This window comes from Neolamprologus multifasciatus, chromosome 5 (genome assembly GCF_963576455.1).
Source record: "Neolamprologus multifasciatus chromosome 5, fNeoMul1.2, whole genome shotgun sequence".
Taxonomy (NCBI): domain Eukaryota; kingdom Metazoa; phylum Chordata; class Actinopteri; order Cichliformes; family Cichlidae; genus Neolamprologus; species Neolamprologus multifasciatus.
The window spans coordinates 21,860,581-21,874,951 of NC_140443.1; the positions used below are offsets into that span (position 1 = coordinate 21,860,581).

Below are 14,371 nucleotides of genomic sequence, written 5' to 3' on the forward strand. Positions count from 1 at the left end.
AGTGTAAGTCAGCAGCTATTTCCTGTCATTTATTGTCTTTTCCATGAATTAGTTTTCCTAATACAGGCCAGAGGACCCCTTCCTAGCCTCATTATAATGTGCAGTGTAAAACTTAATGGATGCCTTTGGTCGCTATCCAGAAGATTGATGTTCCCAAATGTGTAATAATCAGGTTGTTTTGTCTTGTTTTTATAAGATTATTTAAAAAGAAAATCCAAACGAAACATCGAAGCTGCACACAATCTGATCTCTGGTCTACAAAGCAGGGAACCCGATGGTGCTTAGCACCCTCTAGTGGAGGGAAATGCTCATCATTATGAATTAAAGAGTGAGCCACAATGTGAGCTCTTTAATTTACCAGTTTACAAGTCAAATATTTTATATTATGATTAATTATATGGTCTAACTAATTAATTATTATATTTTTATATTAAAAATTGCAGCTGGGTTTATACACATACATATAAACCGAATTTTTATACAGTAAGCAAAATCATGAAAAGGCATAAACTCGCGCTGCTGGCACCTGCTCTACACTTCTGAACATAAAAAATTTCAGTACTCCAAGCAAAAGACTGCCTGAAATTTCTGCATCACACAGAGGCCATTTGTCCTTCAGTCATCTGACTACGTGACACACAACATCCTAAAGTGGTCTAATTGTTCATTTGCACTGCACAGACTCACACTGCCTCATCTTTTACATGTTTGTCTGCTCGTTTAACATCTTAATATTCCTACTGAAAATGAAGACGAAACCTTGTAATTAATACGAAGGTTTTTGTTTTTTATTTTTGTGCTTGGAGGCATTTTAAGGGAACATCCATTATGCAGTTTCTCTGGGTGAAACTGACCAGACTGCGTTGAGCTGATAGTAACTTAAATAACCACTTGTTACAACCAAGGTGTGAAGAAGCAGAACCTTGAAGCAGCTGGGCTACGGCAGCAGAATACCACACAGAGGATCACTCCTGTCAACTAAGAACAGGAAACCGAGGGTTAAATTGAACTTTTGCTATCAAAATCTGGTGGTAAGCAGTAAAGCACAGATCCATGCTGCCTTTAATAAACAGTTTAGTCTGCTGCTGATGGTGTGAGGGTTTAGAGGATATTTTCTTGGCACAGATTGGGTCCCTAAATACCAACAGAGAATTGTTTAAATGCCACAGCCTATCCGAGTACTCTTGCAGACCATGTCCAACCCTTTATCACCACATCGAACTGGTCTTTCGATGATAATGCACAACGTCACAAAGCTCAAATTATCTCAGACTGGTTTCTTGAGCATGACAATGAGTTCCCTGTACTCACATGGCCTCCACAGTCACCAGCTCTCAATCTAATAGACCAGACTTGGGATGTGGTGGAACGGCAGATTCTCATCATGGATGTGCAGCAGACAAATCTGCAGCAACTGTGTGACGCTGATGTGGACCAAAATCTCTGAGGAATGTTTCTAACAACTTGTTGAATCTTTGCCACAAATAATTAAAGCTGTTTTGAAAGCAAGACAGGGCACAACCTGGCACGAGCAATATGAAGCTAAATATAAGACTCCTTACCTGCATGTTCCTTCATGTTCATGGCCCTCAGTACCTCTCTGATCTCCTTCAGCTCTACACCCCCCAGCCCCACCTTAGAAATCTTCCTCCTGTGTTGACATGTGGTTGCTGTACATTCCTCTCTCCAAGTTTCAGACCCTCAGGGATAGAGCCTTCAGCTTCCAGGCTCCGACACTCTCAGACAACTTCAGTCATTAAATTCAAAACCTGGTTTTAAACGCAGGCTTTTGGTCTCAAATATAAACCGTGCTTGCTATTATTTGACAGTTTTTGCCTCTCATCTATCATGTTCATTCGCTTGAGTAGCATAAAAGATGTGCTTATAAATTAAGTTCTTGAAGGTTACTCGACTGTAATCTTTTGTAAGTCAGCGTCTTCATCCTTTGAACCAACATCACAACATTGAACACAAGATTTCTTTTTTTTTTCCCCACACACATTTTTTATAACATTTGAAATGAATTTAAAAACTCTCATAATGCTCAAACAACTCATATGTTTTTGTTTTGGGTGTGGGGGTGGGTGGGTGAAGCAGGCAACAAATGATTTCTGTGTCTACACAATAAACATCACTGTTAAAAAAAATACTACATCTGTCAACACTTACAAATTAAAATATGAGACAAATTCTTCAGTACACAACTACATACAAACCAAGCAGCAGGAACACTGCTGTTAGTTTCTTCCATCAACAGAACAAACGTCACATTTTGGTGAAAAATAGAAATGAATTAAAAGTCACAAACAGATGCCGGTGTAGCTCAGAGCAGATCAGGTTCGATTCCGATGTGCTGCTTTCTGACCCGACACCCCCCTGCTTACTTGTCTGTCTTCACTGTTCTATCTAATAAAAGGCAAACAAATTGTTAATAAATTAATAAATAAAATAGTTACAAATAAGTCGATATTTCTCTTGGGGATTAAAAAAAACAGTTGATAAATCTCTGGCACCTTATTGCTAACAAAACAGAGTTAAAAAACTTGCTTAGGAAACAAATACAGTGATACAAGGGCGCCCTCTAAAGACCATGGTATAAAAGAACAGCATCACCACTTGAGTCTCTGACATGCAGGAGTGCTCCAAAGAGGAGTTTCAGTATAAAAACTCTGTATTCTTGCTTCATCCCCCCCTTCTCCACCCTCTTTTCATAATGATGTGAGTATTTTACAAGTACTTTAACAAGTACTTTAGTTCAACCAATGTTTCTTTTGGGCCACATGTAGAGATCCGGTGGTGAGCACTCAAATGCCTCGTTTTCCTCAGATGCTTGTTGGGGAAACAGACAAACAGCAGAAGATGACATTACAGCTGCTCCCGCAACCAGGTAACACCTGATGAACTGGGACCAAAAGGTTCTCCTCCTCAGATCTGACTTATCTCTCCATGGGTGACACAAAAGGATTATGGGTAATGGGCAGTAAAACCATAATGCACACACAGATTAAAGCACCCCAGAGCTAGCAGCATCCAGACCTTTGGCACGGCCAGTCAGTACCAGAACCCGACAAATGAAAAGACTTGGAACACGTTCTTCATGTGGCATTGGCAAGAAGGTCACACTGGAGCTCCGAGTCTGCAACTCTGTCACTTAACTGATAGGGTTTGTTGTCACTGACAGAAAGACCTTGTTCCAAGCTCAATTCTATATTCGGCTAGTGCAAATCGAAGGAGAATGCATGCACATCTACCCAGAACAGCATGACAATGAAGTTACACTGGCTGCTACCTGTTCGGTTCTCCCAAAGCCTGGTCTCTGTGCAGGGTATGAGCAAGATCCCTTTATGACTCGAAATGTTACTGGGCACTGCAGCTCATTTTCTCCTGTCTTTGCACCAAAAAGGAAGCCTAAATTTTTCTGTTGGGCTTCTAGATGCTACAGGACTTTTTAGCTCACTGCAGAACTGTGCACTGACAGATAAAACATGCTAAAACTGCTCTACAGGCTGAAGCTGGAAAAATTATTTCAAGGTTCTCAAGAGAAGGCAAACCAAAATCTTATCTGACAGGGCGTGGGGGAGGAGAACTTCTTTGGCAACTCGGGGAGAGCGGAGGAACCTTCGAGAAAAAGAGGAGAGGGAAAGCTAATTATGAGTTAAGCACTGAAACCGATTCTTGAAGTACAGGAGGCCGTTTTTGGTGTGCGTGGCATCAGAGGAGGCTGATGGGTAACGGAACTTGGCGTAGGTCTTGTCGCTCTCTGACTGGCTTACCCAGGGTAGTTTGATTTTGGTCGCGTGATTGACAATGACGTCATCGCAAGAGCCCACATGGAGAGAGCCGAGGCCATCGATGAAAAACTCTAGAAAAAAAAGGGAGGGGGTAAACATCACTCAGTGGGTCAGGAACACTTTTAATTGATGAAATATTGCAGGTATGAAAATGAGGAGAAGGTGGCGTGAGCTAAATGTTCCATTTAAATCAGATTTCATTCAGTTTAATGTAGGTAAATTAAAGCCAAGCTGCGACTCTTCCATGGTGGTGTGTGCTGATAAGAAAATGTCACAGCATAATTTGCTAGCAAAAATGATCTTGCACACGTTATCGTCTCAGTAAGTAAAATAAGATATGAATCTTTTTTCTTAAATTGCAAAGATATTGTTGCTATCAATACCTTAATCTGAGATATTCATCTCTCTTTTATTCTTAAATGATTAAGGAAACATTAAATTAATTTTATATGGCACACAAATTGACTCAGTGCTGCAGGAGGATAGAAAAACAATGAATATGAATATACAATAAAGTGCAAAAGTCTTGAGTTACACCTCATTTCTATATATTTTTCTAGAACAAATGGGAAATAGGTGATCAAAAACAGTGTTTGTACAATTCTAACAAGCTTGAAAGTAAATATTTGGTTTTACCACCTTTCTCCTTAAACACTTTAGCTTTAGCTTTTCTATAATTTCTTTAAGCAGCCTTCAGGAATAGTTCTTCAGGCTTCTCAAAGGACATTCAAAGCTGAGTGTTGGCTGTCTTTTGTTCTGTTTTCTGAGCCCACACTGCTTCAACAATGTTGAGGCCCGGCTTCTGGACACTCAAAGAAAGAAAAACTTTCAAAGAGCCTCTGAATGCCCGGAGAACTATTTCCCAAGACAATTAAAAAAAAAGACTGGTGGCTCAAGACTTGTGTACAAATGCGTAAATAATAATAATAACAATAATAATAACAATAATAATACTAACATTTTTTTTTTCAATTTTGGCATCTTTTTGCATCTGGCAGTCAAAACACTGAATAAATAAAAAATGGCATGATGCTAAATTTGCTCCTTTGATATGAAAGGAAGCCCTGTACTCACCCAGATGAGCGACCCTGGTGAGGCGTGGGTCAAAGCCGACCTGCTGGACTTTGTCTGTGCGAGCTAAAAAGAAGTTGATGACCCCATCAGTCACAACGCAGTTGGGGAAGCCTTCAATGACGTGATGAAATCCTCTCCTCATGTGTAAACAGTCACCATCTTCCTCTCCTGGCTCAATGGAGATGGTTTGACGGTAGGTGGCGGTGTACCCCGTGGCCTCCCGCACTGCACCGCCCACCTAGTTCACACACATAGATACATTGTCTCTGCAAGAGCCCCAAAACTTTAATATTAACTGAGAAAAAGAAAAAAAAATTCTTCTGCTACTCACTAGATCCAGAGTGGTCCTTTCTAAAACATCCACAAGCTTCTCCAGCTTGGTGTTGGCTGTGAAGATGAAGTCATCATCCACCCACAGTACGTACTTCGTGGTCACCTGGGACACGGCCAGGTTTCGGCCGGCAAACCAACCCTAAGAGACGCAACGCTGAGGTTTAGATTGAGATCGCATCACCAGTGACAGCAGGGAGAAGACTTCAGTGTGTCCTTACCTTTCCAAAGGGCATGATGTAATGTTCGATGTAAGGCCCAGAGATGGTTTGGGGATTTTCACTGTCATCAGCTATAACTATGGTAACAGTAGGGTAGTATCTTCTGATGCTGTCGATAAGATCTCTAAGCTTATCGTAACGCAGGAACGTTTTTGTGGCTATTGTCACGAGGGCGCTGATGTTGTACTCTGCAGAGAGTTGATGGAGGAAAACGGACTTTAGAAAGTGCTGTTTGACTCAGAAAGGACGTCTGACTTTAGTTATAAACACCGTTAACATGCCGGTGCTGTACCTCCTTTGGATCCAGTGTTGTACAGTTTAGGTGTTGTTCCATGTCGGATCTTGATGCTGAAGACAGCTTGATGTCCCTCTGTCTCAAGCTGCACTAAAAGACCCCCCGACACCAAAGAAAACATGAGTATCATTAAGATAAAACTATGAATGCCTCACTCTCATCTGGTTCTCGTAAAGCATGTAGACATAACAATGTCATGTCTTTGTACAAAACCAATTTTTACAAAACCCTCAAGTTAAAATGCTAAACTCTACAGCATTTTATAGACAATTCTAGTAAAAAAACACAATACAAAAAAACCAAAACCCAACACTTTTAGTTCCTACGGCTAATTTACCCTTCATAAAAACTCTACAGGGTTGGGATGACAAGTAAACACAGATGTTATTAACAGATATTAACCCCCAGGCTGAGTCGTTCGGTACTGGGACGCGAGAGTTGAAGCTCAGGTGTGAAATTTATGGTTTTCAGCATTTTTATTGTTAACTCAATTTCCCTGGGTCTTTGTAGTTTTGTAGTTGTTTGTCTTATTTTGAAAGAAATATTTAAACGTTACCATAGCGACCAGCGAGCATTAAGGGGCAGAGAGGAGGATGTCACTCGCAATGTTGTTGGCACATTTTCAGGAGGAAAATGCTAATAAAGTTACACAATTACAAAGTGAATTTGCATTTATTATTATATTTACAAATTACCACGGTTTTTGTCTTGGTCATATCATTTTACTTTGTTGTATTTATCCGCGACACCTTAAAGGCCAGTTCGTGAAAATATTGTTTGACACTGGAGGTTGGGGGATCACTGTATTAAAGCATATCCAGTGTTTAAACGGCCCTTTTAAGGAAAATATTAGTTCAGTTTAAATTTGATGGAAGCAACATGTCCCCAATTGAGACAGGAAATGCTGGAAAAGTAAGTGTTACTAAAAGAAATAGCTAGAGGACCATTTAAGGAAAAAAAAGCATCTTAAAAAGTTTTCTCAGAACTAAAGAAGGGGAGAGGTTCACTAATCTGCATAAAACAGTGTCTACCGATTGTGAAAGAATTGTGTTCCTCACTGTAAAACTGTGAAGACTTTAAATATCTCGTCATCTGCAGTAAAAAAATATCATCGAAAGATTCAGAGAACCTTGATGAATCTCTTTTTGCAAGGGACAAGACAAGGCAATGTCTTGTTTCTGTTGGTTGAAATGGCAAAAAGCTGTTAAAAGTTTTTCATTGTGGGTTTTACTTTTTCTTGTGAGACAGGAACATGGGGTTTGATGCACCAGTCCAGCTATGGTCATGTTCAAGTGTTCAGATACATTGTCATCCTCAGCGGAAAGATTTTGAAAGCTTTTCCTACTTGTGGTTAGGCAAATTTGATTTAATGTCCTACATCACTCAGATGCGCGTGCATTAAAGACAGACATGATTCTGTCATGAAGACAAAATGCTGTTTAGAGCTTCATCAGCCTTTTTGTAAAAGGTCCATAATCTCATTATAAAGACGCAATGTATTTTCTAACTTCTGCTGTGAATAAAATCGATTGCACTCAGTTTTTATTTACATTTTAAAAAGTGCCCCAGCTGTTTTGAAACTGGGTTATACTATACAGGCAGAAAGTCGAAAGACAAGTGCAAACATGCCTTCAGCCATTCAGGTTTTGTGCATGCTTACTATTGTTAATTTTGTGCTGAACAAAGAGGCTGTGATATCAGACTGAATCCTGATTAGTTGCCCAATTTTAGCTCAAGAGAAACAGCTCTGAAAATAATTTTCTTTGCCAGGAATACCATACAAGAGCAGGTGTGAGGCCACTGAAAAGGAAAAAAAAAAGCAAGGTACACAGAGTCTGACAAAGCTGCTGACAGAAGCATCAGAGAGCAAACAGGTAGCTTAGTATAAAGGCTGGAGACACTCGGGAAGGTTAGCCATATCTGATGGTGTGATGATGGCAAACAAACAAACAAACAAAACAATCAAATTTAAACACAGACTCAAATTAGGGTGTGAGATAATTCTTTTTCTGTATCTTTACTTTCTCCTTTGTGGAATTTGTTGAAAAATACAGAAGAACAAAGTCCAGAGCCGATAAGATCGTGGATTGTTTCCGAGGGCTCACCTGTGTCTGCCGTGCTGGGATGAAACAGCGTGTTCGTGTAGGTGACGAACTGCAGCTGTCGGTTCATGTTCGGCAGCAGGCGGCTGGAAAGAGTCATGTGCATCTCGCCATCACCTTTGATTTTCACCTCGTCTACCTCCGCGGCCACATTTAGAGTTCCCAGCATGGCAGTGATGTTTATCTGCAAATGATGGAAAGAATAGCGGTCAAGCTCAGAGGACTGCAGGCCTCTAAAATATTTAAAGACAGACACATCTGAGCACTCACTGAGTAATTATCTCTGGGAAGGTCATGTAAGGCCAAGCCTGGAAAAAGAGAAACAAACACTGATTGATTTTCAGTCCATTTCCTGTATGCACCAGCTGGATAAATAAGGCCTTTCAGAGGGGTGACCTTACAATATATGTAGGTACAAAGAATATCCAGTATATAAACCACCTCTAGTTCAAGTTAATTTTTAATGTTTAGGGGCCAGTTTTAACTACTTTCAAATGATAAAAACATGAGACTTTCATAAATATCTGAGTTGCTCACTCGCTGAAGTCGTACCTGGGATGATGATTGTTTTCAGGGGTCGTACTTCCACCCCCTGTGTCGGATACTGCAAGGGGCTGTTAGCCTCAGCAATAATGAGTAGATCTGCAGGGGTCTTTGACCTGAAATGAAATGTTTTTGTTTTTTTACATGAACAAGCACAGCAAGCAGAAGGCAGGAAGCTCTTCGCAAACAACAGTCACAATTACTATTATACGCGGATAACATTATTAAAATGACCTCACGTTTCTTACTGGAGAGCAAAGCTTTTGATAAAAACAAGTTTTGTTGTATTAGGAATTAATTTCAGTACTTCTGAAAAGTTTACATTTTTCTGGAAAGGCGGCTAATTTTGTGTTACTTTTTAATTGCCTTCATCATTTCAAATGTTAATAGCTAAAGTCAGTATTCAGTGGATTTTGTCTCACTGGCTCTCTCATCCAGAGTTTATTCAATAAAGAAACTGAAAATTTTACATTAGTCTGAGTGATTCATAATAATGGCGTCAGGATTTGGGTTGTGACAGCGCCTGTGTTGAATGTAGAAGCCGCGTCGATGTTCACTCTGATGCCTCTGTGTTTCTAAACGGAGGGACAGTAACTGTGTGTGTGTATGTAAGCATGTAAAAACTGCAGATAGTAAGATTAAAAGCAACAGTATTTTATCTATACTTGCCATTGTACAAATTCATCTCATGTAAACAATAACGTGACGCACAGCTTGACGTCAAAAAAGGCGCTCACCTTTGACGCCGCGTGTCTAAATCTCTGTTTTCTTTGTACAGACGTAAACGCAAATCTTGAGTTTTTAAAAAACCTCTATTTTCAGTGATCCAAAACGCTTTTACATGTGGACGAAAGGCCCGAACAAATAGAAAAAGCTGTGTTTTCAAAAATACCCGTCTATGTAGCCTTACTAATGCACAACTCCTGCACGATCCACAGAGATGCGGGCAGGTTTTAAGGCTGCCAGTTGTGTACCGGAAGCAAGCAAAAAGAAAGGTCTGTGTTTATATATGTTCTAATGCATGTACATTCAAACTGCGTAGTAACAAACCACAAAGCGAAGCAGGTCAGCAGATTTGACAAGAGTGATGTGAGATCGTGGATGATTTTCCATGTAAGAGATAGATAAGTCTAAAAAACAATTTCCTGTAGCGTGCACTGAGACAGATGGATTATTTCAAGTAACACATTTTGTTACATCATTATTTAATTTAAATAAAACAACACATCAGGCCACATAATAATATTTTAGCCACACAGATAAAATATGTGAAACATCTCTTAAGTACTCCTTACCTCGTCTGAAAGCTGCTGTACTCTTTTGCCCGTCTCCTCTTCATCTCCTCCAGCTCTGAAGCCTCGAAGGCAGTATGCAGCGGGTGAGCTGACACCCGCGGGAACAAGAGTTGTGCGAACGGTAGGTTTACCCCCCCACTTTCGCCCTCACATATGCATCCATTACGTGCCAGCAAACTGGACAGATTATAAGACACGTGTGATCAGATTTAAGCTCAGGTCTGTCCGCTTTGGTTCAAAATAGCATTACTTACCTCGCCACATTATCCCTTACATGGAAGGGAATATTGCTCAATCGATGGTCTGACTCAGGGACCCTCTCTTCCAGATGCCTCTCTACTATAAACGCTGGTCGCTGCCAAACATCCACTGTGGTATAACCCCGAGTGGGCCACGAATGGAGGAGAGCCAGTACTAGCACCACAGACACCAAGATGACTAGCAACACCGTCTTCCTCATGGACCGCATCCTGGAACCTGTCAGAGATTAGAATGCTGGATGACACTCTGGTTTCTATAATTATACTCTGACGATATTTCCGAACAGGAATGCGATTTAAGTGATGGGAACAAAATCAACAGTCTCTGTTTTGTGTGACAACTTTGTGAGGTTTTGCTAAAGTTAAAAGGTTATGTCATCCCTCTGCACCACCCCTTCCACTTCAGCTCAACCCCAAAAACAGCCTACAGGAAGTTGTTTAATTGCAGTTGTTTAATTATAGTCTCAGAAGAATTTCTAAGTCGTCACCACAGCTACAGATCGATGGAAAATTATTCGCATTTTTGTGGTTGCACTCACAGTGGAGCCATTAAAAGAGATCTATATATCTGCCGAAAGGATCAGCATAATGAAATCATGAATGCCTTCCGATCCCTCATTCCCCTCCCATATTTTTTCTCCTCGATTCTTCTTCTTGTATATAACTGAATGCAGATGTGTCCCCTTTCAGAAACTTGCCAGCACACAATTACTTCTTTCTCCTCCAGCTGTGAAAAACAAAAACTCCATTTCTGATTCTGCATGCACTTGGGTGTGGGTGAGATGGTATTCTTGTAAATGAATTGCTCATATTGTGGGAACTTAAATATTATACACAGCTACATAGTAGGAATCCAGTCTTCTTGTTAAAGACATAAATGCTTACATCTAATGATGACGACTTTGTTTATGTTCAGAGTAGGAAAAGTCTAGTGTTAGAAATAATGTAGAAAACCTTTGAAGTGATGGAATCAAGACTCTATGTCTCTTGTATCTGTGTGTGTGTGTGTGTGTGTGTGTGTGTGTGTGTGTGTGTGTGTGTGTGTATGTGTGTGTGTAGGCTTGCTTACAATGATCTAATTATACCGACACAAAATTCACTGCCACAAATGGAGGAGACAAGACATTAAATTAAACATTCTGTAACCATTTAGCAGACAGACTTTCATTTCTAGCAGTTTAAAAAGTATTTATAGGAATATCTACCTCACTGCCTCTATCCAGTCATTGAAAGGAAAACCTCTGTTGACACCTGCATCTCCAGAAACCATGTAAACATTTGTGGAAATGAGCAAGCGCCTTCTCCATCTGGAAAGAACAAAAAAACACAACTCAAGGAGTACAGACTGAAAAAGTGGATAACAACTAATAATAATATAACAGAATGTACTCTTAAGAAACCTGGAGTGTATATAAACTTATATAATCATGAGGTAAGTGACCATGTAGTGTTTCATTAAGTGACTGCTTGGTACCACAGCTGCCGGGGGAAATTAGTTTTTGTCGCGAAATCAATCAATGTAGAGCAGTGTCACAAACCACGGAGGCCCCAGAAAAGTGCAATCAAACGGTGAGTTTATTAACACCCAGGAGAAAACATCAGCATATGTCTTCTGACAAAAATACATGTTGAGAACACTTTTAAAGCAGTGAGGTATCCGCCCCCCCATGGCGTAAAAATAGGTTAAAGACGTCAGTTACAGTAAATGGTACATTTTAGATGGCTATAAAGAGACATAGAACTTCTCATTTCTATAACAACTTTCCAAACAAGGTAATAACTTCAAGCCTTCAAGGTCTCTGAGGGTTGGTTGTCGACTCCGGTCATCTGTTACCAAGTAGACTAAAATGCAGTTGGAAGCTAAATGAGTTAAGGCCTCAGGCCTGACACATTCCTAGATTATATGTGTATTGTAAGCATGCATGCAATTATCCTTCTATGCTTTAGTCCTTTTCACAATAGATTGTGAAGACTCGCGCTTCACAAAGCTTAAGACCTTCTTGTAGACTAATGCAACAACTCTAAATGAGCACAAATATTATGCAATGTGTATGAAATACTCCTGGCTCTACCTGTAATAAAAGTTAACATAATGAAAGGATCCTTAAATGAACATCTTCAATAAACAACTTTAATGCAATATCAATACTGTGAGAAAAATTATTAAATGGAATAATGCTGTAAAGAATGTTATTAATGCAATTATAATGATGTAGGTTATATGGCAGCAATAAAAGAATTTCTGTATCTCCACATTTTACAAAGGGCTGGAGGGGAAAAACTAAATCAATACAGGGGAAAGATTAATGGGATCAGAACTAGCAATGTTCCTCTAAATCAGAAGATGGCTTACAGATGGCTTTGGCCACTCACTGTCGTACCTTTCAGTCTAGTTCTTGTGTAATCGGTAATCTGCTATACCTCAGAGTTTTCTTGCAGTTTTCCTTCTTGTACCACCACCCTTCCAAAAGAAAATGAAATAGGAGCAAATTTTATGTTAAAAAAAATACAATTTAGAATTGGTTCTTTGCCAAGTTATTTACTAAATGTGGACACCACACAGGTCATCCCCTGATTATGTTTGAATTATTTATAGATCAGTGGCTTACAAAACAGCAATAACAAAAACATTCCTGTGAGACTGCTCAGGTACAAGGACCAGACTGAAACTAATAAGCAGCCAACGACTTTAAAAGAAAAACGTTTAAGACCTTCAGGGTGTCTACTTTTTAAATAATTACAAATCTGGCTTCCTGGAATCAAAATATAAAAAATGAGGGGTTGGTCTCGACTTTTTGCACAGTACTGTATTTCAACAGAGATTGTAAGGTAAGACAACATGACATGATGCATATCTGTGAAGATATGCCTGCAGTAATGCAAAACAATGTTTTGCATTACTGCAGGCCTCCCAGATTTGATCTCCCCGTCTGAATGATAATTAGCAGCGATAGTGGAACAGCCCTAAGACATAACAGATAATCTAAGCCAATCAGAACATAGCTGTGTGCTGCACGCTGTTGTAATTAACCTAAAAACGAGCCTATGGTAGGGAGTGCCGCGGTGAACATGCTATGGACATGCATATAGTCCATGGGTCCCTACCAAAGATTTGCTCGCATGTTTCGGACTATTTGGGATAATTAGCACAAAATTAGCACACCTTCCTTCGTATTGTGAAACATGAGGAAAATATGGAAAAAAAATGCGAATGTGTGTACAGAAATCCGAGGTAGCGAATATAACTACCCGGCTACACACAGGCCTATTAGCCCACCTTATTCTGAGTGAGAGCGCAAGAAAACCCATGCATCCGAAATTATCTTTAAACAGCACTTCTAATATGCTGAAAAACATCTCCAGAATAAAGACATACTGTGTATTTAGTTATTTTACCACCATGTTAATGTCAAAAATTAAAAAAAAAATCTCATGCCTATCCCCTCTTTGTCTATCAAAGAAGCTGTCAAACGTTCAGTCAGAGCTGAAAAATAACAACCCCAGAAAAATCCCCTGCCGAAGACGGGGACACGGGCCTTTAAAGCAGCGCCCCACTGTAGAAAAAATCAAATAACCCCACAGCTCACCTCAGTTAAGACGCACACTACAGACTCTTTCACCTCCCTGCTGCACAGAGCTCGCCCCTCTCTCACGGATCTGTTCCTCGGAGGTCTTGAAAACGATTATGCGGGGGGAAGAGGCGCAGAGAGGAGCTGCCGCGCATCGCAGCACTGCAGGCTGTTGGACGGATGCTCCCCCTGCAGCGACAGCGGCTGCAGCGCAGCAGTGAGCGCACCGATATCACCGCTCATCAGCGGTCAGTCAGCTGAGCATGCACACACACATAGAGGAGATGATAACACTGAACTAACTGCACGATTTCTCAAAAAAAAAAAGAAAAAAAAAAGTAGAATTATGATCAAACAATAAGATTTATGTCTACATACATGTTTAGATTGGTGTGTGTGTGAGCGTCTGTGCACACAGTCGATAAATATGTGTACTGCTAATTTCAGCTTCTATAGTATCTCACCGTCTGTACTTCCCCTCCTTTCTGGTATTCTGTTAAGGAATGTTTTTTTTCTTCAAGGAACTGTCTTGATTTTTTCGTCACCGGATATTTAAACCCAGTAGTTTGACTGCACTTTTCGCTCAGCTCGGTGTGTACTTTTTGGGTATCATATGAATCATTTTATTGTTTTGTCATTATTTTACCTAATTGTTATTGTAAACCTTTAAAATCAGTTACTTGGGACTGCTTTGCACCAAAACAAAATGAAACAAACGAAGACACCCCCCCCACCAAACTCGTGATTTTAATTTTACCATGCGACAGCCCGTCTTGTCTTCGTGCTTAAGTGTGAGTACGGTGTACATGACGATGTCCTAAAATGTACACCGTATGTGAGCCTATTTCATCGCAAGACAGGCGGTGACAGCGGAGATGTGGGCCTTTATCG

The 14,371-nt window shown here is 40.2% G+C and overlaps 1 protein-coding gene across 3 annotated transcripts; it reads right to left on the minus strand.

Annotated features, from left to right (window-relative positions):
• Positions 1-3,366: 3,366 nt before the first annotated feature.
• On the minus strand, positions 3,367-13,728 carry b4galnt1b (beta-1,4-N-acetyl-galactosaminyl transferase 1b). 3 transcript variants are annotated; one of them, XM_085158768.1, is made up of 13 exons: positions 13,499-13,728; positions 11,117-11,218; positions 9,906-10,128; positions 9,652-9,828; positions 8,366-8,472; positions 8,084-8,121; positions 7,817-7,997; positions 5,709-5,801; positions 5,417-5,604; positions 5,197-5,337; positions 4,866-5,103; positions 3,774-3,862; positions 3,367-3,618 (listed from the first exon to the last, which is right to left on the minus strand). In XM_085158768.1, exons 3-13 carry the CDS (start codon positions 10,118-10,120, stop codon positions 3,559-3,561), a joined length of 1,527 nt encoding a protein of 508 aa, XP_085014894.1. In that variant the 5' UTR covers positions 10,121-10,128; positions 11,117-11,218; positions 13,499-13,728; the 3' UTR covers positions 3,367-3,558. The 3 variants fall into 3 exon arrangements, with proteins under 3 accessions (XP_085014894.1, XP_085014892.1, XP_085014893.1); XM_085158766.1 differs by having other exon boundaries at positions 3,367-3,862; positions 13,499-13,726; XM_085158767.1 differs by lacking the exon at positions 13,499-13,728 and adding an exon at positions 12,293-12,348 and having other exon boundaries at positions 3,367-3,862.
• Positions 13,729-14,371: the final 643 nt, after the last annotated feature.

Excerpts from the sequence above, each read along its gene's own strand:
- b4galnt1b (XM_085158766.1), bottom strand. The coding sequence starts at position 10,120 with ATGCGGTCCATGAGGAAGACGGTGTTGCTAGTCATCTTGGTGTCTGTG. Across the intron at positions 7,998-8,083 it reads TTCCCAGAGATAATTACTCA|ATAAACATCACTGCCATGCT; the intron begins GTGAGTGCTCAG and ends CATCATTTGCAG. Across the intron at positions 5,802-7,816 it reads TCCCAGCACGGCAGACACAG|TGCAGCTTGAGACAGAGGGA; the intron begins GTGAGCCCTCGG and ends GGGGTCTTTTAG.